This window comes from Schistocerca gregaria, chromosome 9 (assembly GCF_023897955.1).
Source record: "Schistocerca gregaria isolate iqSchGreg1 chromosome 9, iqSchGreg1.2, whole genome shotgun sequence".
In the NCBI taxonomy this organism is placed as follows: Eukaryota; Metazoa; Arthropoda; class Insecta; order Orthoptera; family Acrididae; genus Schistocerca; species Schistocerca gregaria.
Window position 1 is genome coordinate 203,095,729 of NC_064928.1, and position 11,589 is coordinate 203,107,317.

The 11,589-nt window shown below is 41.7% G+C and overlaps 1 protein-coding gene across 2 annotated transcripts in view; it reads right to left on the reverse strand.

Moving 5' to 3' along the window:
• LOC126291807 (uncharacterized) overlaps nucleotides 1-8,384 on the reverse strand; it is a 108,752-nt gene extending 100,368 nt beyond the window's left edge. For both annotated transcript variants that reach the window (XM_049985504.1, XM_049985503.1), the window contains exons 1-2: nucleotides 8,124-8,384; nucleotides 384-446 (exon numbers count right to left, since the gene is read on the reverse strand). In XM_049985504.1, coding sequence (XP_049841461.1) covers nucleotides 384-446; nucleotides 8,124-8,126 — 66 coding nt within the window. In that variant the 5' untranslated portion in view covers nucleotides 8,127-8,384. The remainder of the gene's footprint in view (nucleotides 1-383; nucleotides 447-8,123) is intronic.
• Nucleotides 8,385-11,589: the final 3,205 nt, after the last annotated feature.

Consider the following 11,589-nt stretch of genomic DNA (forward strand, 5'->3'; position numbering starts at 1 on the left):
ACGTGAATTGGAGTGGCAATAAAACAAGGGCGTTTTTCGTTGCGACGGGATCTTCTCATGAAATTTCAATCACCAGTTTTTTCCTCCGATTGCGAAAACATTCTGTTGGTACCCACCCACATAGGGAGAAATGATCATCACGATAAAATAAGAGAAATCAGGGCCCGCACAGAAAAGTTTAAGCCCTCGCTTTTCCCGCGTGCCGTTGGAGAGTGTAACGGTAGAGAGACAGATCGAAGGTGGTTCATTGAACCATCTGCCAGGCACTTTATTGTGTATAGCAGAGTAATCACGTAGATTTAGATGGATACGAGTCGTTTTCTTATTACTTTTGAAATGTTCTCCACAAACTAAATATAACTGCTGATATTAATATTACTTACTGGCCCTTGTCCGATTGTAGTCCCACCACAGGCAGAACTTGTTTGTTGGTTTGGGGGCGTTTCCTGGAAGAAAAAATATTTGAAGACATAGTACAAAGAACAAACCGTGAACAAAGCATACACAACAAAAATTAGGTAAAATGTTCTAGGTCTTCGGACACGGGAATTCTAGCCTGTATTTGAAATGTAACTGTTTTATTTGCCGAAAGCTTTAACAAACTTATAATTCTTGAATGGAAGTTGGCAATTAAGCCAGTGCTAATTGTTCCATACATGCTTAGACCCAATCGGTAGGGAACTCAAGTTTATAGTTATTTTCCATTTTTACTCCTAGAACCTAGATTCTTTTTATAAGCTGTCTTTACATACAGAACAGCTAAATTCATATCACACTAAAAGGACTATTTTGTTGGCTACTCATTCTGTAAACTATTTATTTATTTATTTCATCCAAGAAATTATTTTTAGTGCACTGTTTGTATATATCACATGGGACAAGTCAGTGATAATATACACTACCATATAAAGGCAAGTTGTAGTTTGAAGTTGTTACCAAAAGTCTCCAAAAGTTATTGGCCGAATTATTTTTTATTTTCACACAATACACTAATAAACTTTCGGACAGACATAGGCTAAATTTTTAATTATGTATCGTTAGTAATATATATGTAATGTATAAAGGGGAAACACTGTTAGCAAAAATCATGAAAAGGTATTGACCAATTTATTTCAAATTTTTGCATGATGCTCTAATAAACATTCAGACAAAAAATGGCTATATATTTTTTAAGTATATGTAATATATATAAGTATACATATTTAATATATAAAGCGGAAAAATTGTTAGCAGAAGTCTAAAATGTTCCTAACAGTTTTACTACAAATTGTTAAATGATATTCCAGTGACATGCAGATGGACATAGGCTTTGTATTTATTTTAAAAACTAAAAACGTACCGATTTTCTGTCAAACCCGACTGCAGGAAAAGAAATACTGTGTCATGAAAACGTGCAACTTCATTTCTTTTTTCGCAGTCTTTTTTAACAGATATCAGGGTTGTACTGCATTACACAAATTGTTCCTTCCACATATATTCTTACTCCATATATATAATAATAAATAAAAATTGTATTCGCAACAGTGTGCTGTTTTGTTTCCTCCATTGCACATTGATTTAAGAGGAATGTTATATTCATGGTTAATCAACTTATGATTAGAATGCTACTCTACTATTAAATCTAAGTCACTCGAAACTTTGCTGTTGTAACCATTCTCGGATTAAAACTACAAGAAATAATCTCACTGACGCTACCATCCTCACTGATCCCGGAATGGACGTCTCTCTCCTGCACCTGTTGTATTAATGATCTCAATAGATTTATCCATTCATCTTAACTGACTTCGTTTCCCAGTTGAGGTTTTGTTTACAACAACAGTAAAGAGAGAGAGAGAGAGAGAGAGAGAGAGAGAGAGAGAGAGAGAGGGAGAGAGAGAGAGGGAGAGAGGGAGGGAGGGGGGGTTAAGAGGGGGAGGGGGTTGAATCGATGGAGAGGGGGGCAGGAGGAGATGGACAGATTGTGGGGTGAGGAGGAGATGAACCAAGAATGGGAAAAGAGGAGATGGGGTGGGAGGGGAAGGAGGAGATAGACAAAGATAGTGGGCAAGAGGATATGGAAACGAAAGGGGCAGGGGGAGATTGACACAGAGATGGCAGAAGGAGATTGGGATGTATATGCAGTGGCTACAGGGACTAAATGATCAGCAAAATAAAAGTAAATAATAATATAAATACTTTAGGGGTAAAGGAGACACTCACCAAAAGCAGAATGTTGAGCTTACAACAGGACACACACAAAGAAAAGTGAGAAAACTAGCTAGCTTTCATAATACATCCTTTCTTGAGCTAAAGCATATGGCCATATTCGCATCCCCCTCCCCTCCCCCCCCCCTCCCCCCCACACCCATACACACCTCAGTTTCCTGGACGAACAACGCCAGGAGTACAGTATGTCAGATGGACTGGGATGGGGTTTCCATTGTCAGTTGGGATGGCTACAGGGAGAGAGAGGTGGGAGGAAGGAGGAGGGGTTGGCAAGAGTAGCAAGCAGCTCAGAGAGAGGCAGCCAGTTTTCTGTCAAGGAATGTGTGAGGGATGGGTGGCAGCGACATGGGCTTTGCGTTTGATTTAGGTTGTCAGAGTCAGTCGAGAGCAGTGCAGAATGATGGTGATGTGGAAATTTTGTGTGTGTGTGTGTGTGTGTGTGTGTGTGTGTGTGTGTGTGTGTGTGTGTGTACTCTGTCTTGTGGGGGAATGTATTCTGAAAGCTAGCAATTTTATCCTTTTTTGTGTGTGCTGTTGACAACTGAATGCTTCCAATTTTCAGTGAGTGACCTCCATTAGTACTAAAATATTTACATTCTACCACAACGTTCTGATTATAAATAGTAATATGATGTGTTATAGCTAAAAACAACATAATTAACAATATTCAGTAAATCAGGTTTACTTGTAATGATGTTCCAAAAATTAACAGACTAGAAGCAGTTGTCAAATAAAAGCTATTTCACACTACTTTAAATGTATTCAGTGTCAGTACATATTTTAAGTAAAACATATCATTATATAACATAACACCAATATAATATACTCCTCTTTTGCACTAATTTGTACTTTTATTTGCGAATTGTTGTTAATATTGTAAGAAGCCAAGGTCAACACATACGTCTCATCACTATTTATTTTGCGCCCGTAATGATATTTGACTATGTAGCATTAAACGTCTTTCTTTTCATGAACCAACGCCATTGTCATCACTGTCTGTCTTGAGTTTGTCTAATTGAGCTATTTTATTTTAAGAGTGTGTTTACATATTAACTTCATCATTTTGTGCTATTCTGCTTTTTTGCGATTATGTTTCTTTGGCACTTTATAACCATTGTTGGCTGTATGGACATTGTAACCCAAAGCCAAAATAAAAAGACGATAAAGGACATGTTGTATAGCCATTAGCAGTGGTTCGTTATAGCAGCATACTATTGGAGTGTATGTTTTAGTTTGCTTATATCCGTGACGATTCTACCCAATGATGTGAGTTTTCAAAACGCGGTCTCTGAACGATTCTCCCTATGTTCACAGTGTTGAATCTCACTATAGTCTACAAAGTTTTCCTTCTGAAATGCTTCAGTCAGTCTCATCTCTTCAGTTTTGTGTGTGTTTAAAGACTGTATTCCACCTTCCCTTTCGCTGGTAGTTTCCCCATGATTACAGAACTCCCTTTGTGGGAAACACTTCCTTACTGATTATACTGAGAAACAATCAGGTCACTGTTGTTATTATATTGTACACAATTTCTACAGCTTAAAAGTTGCAGAACAGCTCAGTATTATAAACGGTATATATTTAAGAGCAAATGCTCCATACAGGAAATAGCTACCCTGCTAATTAAGACATTTCAGTTGTGAATAGCAACTGCCTTTACCGCTCAAAATCAAACCAAGTTGGAGTAATATATATATATATATATATATATATATATATATATATATATATATATATATATATATATATATATATATACTCCTGGAAATGGAAAAAAGAACACATTGACACCGGTGTGTCAGACCCACCATACTTGCTCCGGACACTGCGAGAGGGCTGTACAAGCAATGATCACACGCACGGCACAGCGGACACACCAGGAACCGAGGTGTTGGCCGTCGAATGGCGCTAGCTGCGCAGCATTTGTGCACCGCCACCGTCAGTGTCAGCCAGTTTGCCGTGGCATACGGAGCTCCATCGCAGTCTTTAACACTGGTAGCATGCCGCGACAGCGTGGACGTGAACCGTATGTGCAGTTGACGGACTTTGAGCGAGGGCGTATAGTGGGCATGCGGGAGGCCGGGTGGACGTACCGCCGAATTGCTCAACACGTTGGGCGTGAGGTCTCCACAGTACATCGATGTTGTCGCCAGTGGTCGGCGGAAGGTGCACGTGCCCGTCGACCTGGGACCGGACCGCAGCGACGCACGGATGCACGCCAAGACCGTACTATCCTACGCAGTGCCGTAGGGGACCGCACCGCCACTTCCCAGCAAATTAGGGACACTGTTGCTCATGGGGTATCGGCGAGGACTACTCGCAACCGTCTCCATGAAGCTGGGCTACGGTCCCGCACACCGTTAGGCCGTCTTCCGCTCACACCCCAACATCGTGCAGCCCGTCTCCAGTGGTGTCGCGACAGGCGTGAATGGTGGGACGAATGGAGACGTGTCGTCTTCAGCGATGAGAGTCGCTTCTGCCTTGGTACCAATGATGGTCGTATGCGTGTTTGGCGCCGTGCAGGTGAGCGCCACAATCAGGACTGCACACAGGGCCAACACCCGGCATCATGGTGTGGGGAGCGATCTCCTACACTGGCCGTACACCTCTGGTGATCGTCGAGGGGACACTGAATAGTGCACGGTACATCCAAACCGTCATCGAACCCATCGTTCTACCATTCCTAGACCGGCAAGGGAACTTGCTGTTCCAACAGGACAATGCACGTCCGCATGTATCCCGTGCCACCCAACGTGCTCTAGAAGGTGTAAGTCAACTACCCTGGCCAGCAAGATCTCCGGATCTGTCCCCCATTGAGCATGTTTGGGACTGGATGAAGCGTCGTCTCACGCGGTCTGCACGTCCAGCACGAACGCTGGTCCAACTGAGGCGCCAGGTGGAAATGGCATGGCAAGCCGTTCCACAGGACTACATCCAGCATCTCTACAATCGTCTCCATGGGAGAATAGCAGCCTGCATTGCTGCGAAAGGTGGATATACACTGTACTAGTGCTGACATTGTGCATGCTCTGTTGCCTGTGTCTATGTGCCTGTGTTTCTGTCAGTGTGATCATGTGATGTATCTGACCCCAGGAATGTGTCAATAAAGTTTCCCCTTCCTGGGACAATGAATTCATGGTGTTCTTATTTCAATTTCCAGGAGTATATATATATATCGAAGTCTTTGACCTGAGCAGAACAATTTCTGGTTTTCCTAATGTATCTCAGTTAGTGAAACTGTGCATGTTGTGAATCAGTTCATAGTTTTGATAGTTTGGGAAAACCTAGCAAACAAATTAAAAATGCAGGTAACAATATTTATTGCATACCTGCTATACTGCGGAAGATGGTCAGTGAGATTAACAACACAGAGTGTAGTTAAGTGAAATATGGGGACACCGACTGATGATGGCGTCACTTCATTTACAAGTAAAGAGAAAATAAAAAAACTGAGTTTTGGTCAAAGCAGAATATCTCTAACGCATTTGAACCTTAGAGAACGTGGGTAACAAGATACCGATACCTTAGTTTAGTTAGCTTTTCAAGCTCCACTTTTGCGAGCCACTGAGATAAACTGCCAAAACTATGGTACATATTAGTATAATATTCACACACTGACTGATGATTTTTATCAGATACCAAATTCAAGTTAAATTTAGCATGTAACACATTCTGGGTAATACAGTTAAAGCCGGTTATAACGACATCGAAGGGACCGACGGTAGACATTGACATTTAGTCTTCCATCCAGTTTCTTTAACTTGAAATGCAATACAATAAGCATACTATAGTAGACTGCCCTACTTAACTGCTTTTTGCGTTTAAAATGTGAGTGCGCATTTTGCATTCGTTCTAACGCCTGATTTGCAACCAACACTCTGCAGTAAAAAAAGTTTAAAAATAAATGTTTCATTAATGTTTGTAATTCCAAATACGTAACAAACAAAAATGAGCTAGGACGTTATCCATATCCATGCTTTCCATACTAATATTGTAAATGCGAAGGCAAGTGTCGGTTACGCTTTTGCAACTACACCGCTGAGCCGATTTCGATGAAATTTGGTATGAAGATAGCTTTCCGCTGGGGAAGAACATAGGCTACCTTAGAAAGTGTTTAGAGACTTTTGTTAATTTGAAGAAAATAAAGCAGAATATGGAACAATAATTACTCTTTGAAAAAACTACTTTCTCCTTGACTTTTGAACTTTGTTATATCTACGAATTTGCGTTTATTGTTTGACGCGTTATATACAAGACGATTCAAGATAATAAATAAAACACTAATACAACCCCCAACGTCTGTAATCCATACTTATATTCTAATTTCAGACACAAGCCCATCGCATTTTAGTCACTGAGCGTCTCGCGTCCCTTATAGCTTCTGGCACGTTTGAAGACTCACAACTATGTTCTTTAAATGATGTAGGACAGAGAGACGTTGTGCCCTTAGATGTAGCATGGGGGAGGCTTCTAGCGAGGCTGTATTTGATTATATGGAAGCGTAGCTGCGTATAACAGGCAGAATCGTGAGGGTATCTGACGTTATTGCCCATACAGACGTAAAATTTGCACTTCACGCAAATTATTTTCTTTCTTCCTCAGTTTAACTGTATTCAATAATTTTAGGAAGTTCGTACTTTACTTTAGTACCGCTACCATCACTCATCGCAAGAAAAGTACTTATAACTGGCAACAAATCGTGGTATTTTTCTTAGCTTTGCCCCATCCCTGGCAGTATCCTCAACCGGGCCGGATTCTATGCGCTTTGGACTGACCGCCCACGTGCGTGCGCGCGCTTTGTGTGTGTGTGTGTGTGTGTGTGTGTGTGTGTGTGTGTGTGTATGTGTGTGTGGTCATCATTTTCTCATCAAGAAAAGTAAAACGAGGATCATGGAATGTAGTCGAATTAAGTCGGGTGGTGCTGAGTGAATTAGATTAGGAAATGAGACACTTAAAGTAGTAAGGGAATTTTGCTATTTGGGGAGCAAAATAACTGATGATCGTCGAAGTACAGAGGATAAAAAATGTAGACTGTCAATGGCAAGGAAAGCGTTTCTGGAGAAGAGAAATTGAAATTTGTTAATATCGAGTGAAGATTTAAGTGTCAGGAAGTCGTTTCTGAAAGTATTTGCATGGAATGTAGCCATGTATGGAAGTGAAACATGGACGATAAGTAGTTTGGACAAGAAGAGAATAGAAGCTTTCGAAATGTGGTGCTATAGAAGAATGCTGAAGATTAGATGGGTAGAACACGTAACTAATGAGGAGATATGGAATAGAATTGGGGAGAAGAGGAATTTGTGGCACAACTTGACAAGAAGAAGAGAGCGGTTGGTAGGGCATGTTCTGAGGCGTCGAGGGAGCACAAATTTAGCATTGGAGGGCAGCGTGGAGGGTAGATATCGTAGAGGGAGACCAAGAGATGAATACACTAAGCAGGTTCAGAAGGATTTAGGTTGCAGTAGGTACTGGGAGATGAAGAAGCTTGCACTCGGTAGCATGGAAAGTTGCATCAAACCAGTCTCAGGACTGAAGACCACAACAATAATATCAGCACTCAAATCGCCGAATTAGCATAAAATAAAAAGAATTACTTGCAGCAAGTGGCCGAAAACTCTAATGCCTCCTGGGCAATGAAGCTATACGAACAATTCCTTTCATTTTACTGACAAGCGAATGCAGCTGCGAGAAACAGCTAGTAGCAGGTACTTTTCTCCGAAAATGGAATGAAGAGTACGCCGTTTGGTAAGATAACTTGCAATAAGCGACATCGATTTTTTAAATATACCGTTTATATACAATTTAGACGGTAGCGTTAGATTTCGCTGTTATAGCCAATGCGATATTATATACAACATGTACTACGCAAAAGTTAGTTGTTAAGCCAAAAATACTATAGTTGTTGTTACGATAAAACTAACCATTTCCAGCGTGAATGGATCCGTTCAGGTTATGTCCTTCCAAATGTGAGTTCCCTTTCACAAAAACAAGCCAGAACTGGATCACAGTTCCGCCTCCCAGCGCACGATGGGCCGTTCTTATTTTCTGTTTATTTTAGTTGTCTTCACTATGTTCAGTGCTTCACAATTTTGACAGCGACGACCAATGAGGCAGCGACGATAGAAGTAGGCCGTTGCGTCTGGCTGCGGCGGGACTGGCGTCGACGTCTGATGCTGATTGGGCGTCCATTGCCGCAGCGACGCCACGCATCTCAGACGTAGTACAGCCGGCGGCCGCAAGGGGGCAGGCGCTTCCAGCCGGCGGCGCTATAGAGAGCCTAGTTGCCAACCGTAGGGACGTAACTATGCGCAGGGACTCTTGGCTCCTTCTTCCAAAACGCAGGGGCGTAGGAATAGATTCACAATTCCTCTGTAAAACTCGGGAAATAAATGAGAGAGATGTTTCCTAGTGTGCACACACACACACACACACACACACACACACACACACAAGACGTATACATCCACCTCACCCCTCCTGGTATGAAAAGAAAAAATCCCACGCTGACTAGAAGTCAGGTTGTCCCACCTCAAGTTCGTCTGGAGGAAACACTGAGTTTCCAGAATGAGATTTTCACTCTGCAGCGGAGTGTGCGCTGATATGAAATTTCCTGGCAGATTAAAACTGTGTGCCCTGCCGAGACTAAACTCGGGACCTTTGCCTTTCGCAGGCAAGGTCCCGAGTTCGAGTCTCGGTCGGACACAAAGTTTTAATCTGCCAGGAAATTTCATATCAGCGCACACTCCGCTGCAGAGTGAAAATCTCATTCTGGAAACTCAATCAGTGTTTCCTCCAGACGAACTTGAGGTGGGACAACCTGACTTCTAGTGAAAATCTCATTCTGGAAACATCCCCCAGGAGGTGGCTAAGCCATGTCTCCGCAGTATCCTTTCTTTCAGGAGTGCTAGTTCTGCAGGTTCGCAGGAGAGCTTCTGTAAAGTTTGGAAGGTAGGAGGCGAGATACTGGCAGAAGTAAAGCTGTTAGGACCGGGCGTGAGTCGTGCTTCGGTTGCTCAGATGGTAGAGCACATGCCCGCGAAAAGCAAAGGTCCCGAGTTCGAGTCTCGGTCGGGGACACAGTTTTAATCTGCAAGGAAGTTTCACTGATTAAGTTCATAATCTTTTGAAAACTGAGCATCATTTCCCATGCTGAGCTATCACTTAAGGGCTGAACATTTCTAAACGAAGTATTCAGGACATTCGCTAGAATGTTTTGAAGCAGAGAAAAAGTCTGTGAAAAGTTTGTCCCACACACGTCGACTCCAGAACAAAAGCAACCGTCCGTGGGCACCTGCTGTGACTTGATTCAAATGCAAACAGCAGACAGTTCTTTTCTGGAAAAAATCATCATGGGTGACGAGACTTGGCATTATCAATATGAACCTATTAAATGGTTCAAATGGCTCTGAGCACCATGGGACGTAACTGCTGAGGTCATCAGTCCCCTAGAACTTAGAATTAACCAAAGCACATCACACACATCCATGCCCGAGGCAGGAGTCGAACCTACGACCGTAGCGGTCGCGCGGTTACAGACTGTAGCGCCTAGAATCGCTCGGCCACTCCGGCCAGCGAGCCTATTAAAAGACGACAAAGTGTAGACTGGATCTCTCGTGGTTTGCCTAGACTAAAGAAGGTGCGAATGACAAAATCCAAAGCAAAGATAATGTGTGTCGTATTTTTTGACGCCCACATCATTATCTACAGTAAAATATTCCCACTGGAACCAATATAATTTTGGTGTTGTGGTATGGTTGTGCAAAAGGATTCAGAGGGTTGTATTCAAAATGGGAAGTGAGGGATTTCTCCTCTTTGCATATCAATGAACTCTCCCATGCAGCTGCAATTGTGGTAGAGTTTGCAGCGGCGAAAACATGTATCAGCTCTTAACTAATCCCTATATTAACAGGTTATCAGCAGCAGTTCGAGGACAGAACAGATTATAGGGTGTCTTATATCGACGTCGCTGATACAGCTTCTGGGGCATCATGTTACACTTGAAGCAAACATGCGAGCTATATTAGAAGTCACTCCCTCCCTCCCCTCTCCCTCAAGATCCTTCTGCCAACCTTTCTCATTCATAACTAGAGCAATTGTGTGAGTTTTGTCATTCAAGACCTGTACACCATAGTGAGAGGATTCGGGTTGTTTGAGAAGATGGTGTGGGTAGTTGCTACAAATAATGATGCTAATAAATATTTTATTATTATTGAAACGCGAGTTCCTTCTTTGAAGGTGTAAGTTAGGGGACAGTGTGTGTGTGTGTGTGTGTGTGTGTGTGTGTGTGTGTGTGTGTGTGTGTGTGTGTGTGTGTGTGTGTGTGTGTGTTTTATAAATAATAATAATCGTAATATAACGTTCTTTAACAAAGATGAAATAATAAACGTCACTATCACCTTAAAATGCGATCTGATCTATGAAATGAGTACTGAACTCTATTTGTTGTGTTGCGTGTTGTAAGTGCAAGTGGAGTGCTTACTCTGTGTTATTGTTAGCAAAAGTTTACACGAATTGATTGGGCAGTGCAACTCCCAATGCCAATAAAAAAACACAATCACTGCAAGATACATTCAGCCCCTTAGGCACTGAATCATCTGGACCAGTGCAAAACTGATAACTTTGGTCCCTGTGCACACAACAAAGACATTAAATTGTCCTAACTCTAGAGCAGCAACTGTGGAGCGTGATATATTCTGGTCTGTCATAAACAAAATAACAAATATGCTGATTACAGGCTCAGCGGTGCAGTGATGACCGTAATACTTTCGAATGTACATGAAATTCTTTTAGCTGATAAATGAGAACATTTAAAAAATGCAACTTCTTTGAAAAAAATATATGACCTGGACAGGGAGGCGGTACTGATTGTGGTGAATTACTAACACTGATTTTTTTGTGCAATTATAAGTACGGCATTTCAAAAATATTTCACAGCTGAAGTTACATTGATTACAAAGAAAAAAAAAGAATCTATAGTATCTAGTAAATAACCCACAAATAATGAGATTTTTACAGCGAGTATGATATGACCTCACTAATCCAGCATAAATGCAAATTATCAAATTACACATAGCTCTGTTAAGAAGTCTTAGAAGCATTACAAAAGTGATATATCTAACTAGCCTTTTCATTAATCAGTTTACGTACATTCTGGGTTTACTCAAGAATTACAAATTATTAGCCAGCTCATCTGTACTAACGTTCTGGCAAATCGAAAATTATAATTATTTAACATCTTTACCTTGCTTCGTGCAGATTTCTGCTTCCGAGTTCTCATAATTGATACATTAACACTTGGCGGCTTCACAGAGCATACCACAAAAACTGTCTACTCCATCGTCTGTCGCTGACAGACAGCTACCTACAACTGTGCGCCCAGGATGATGG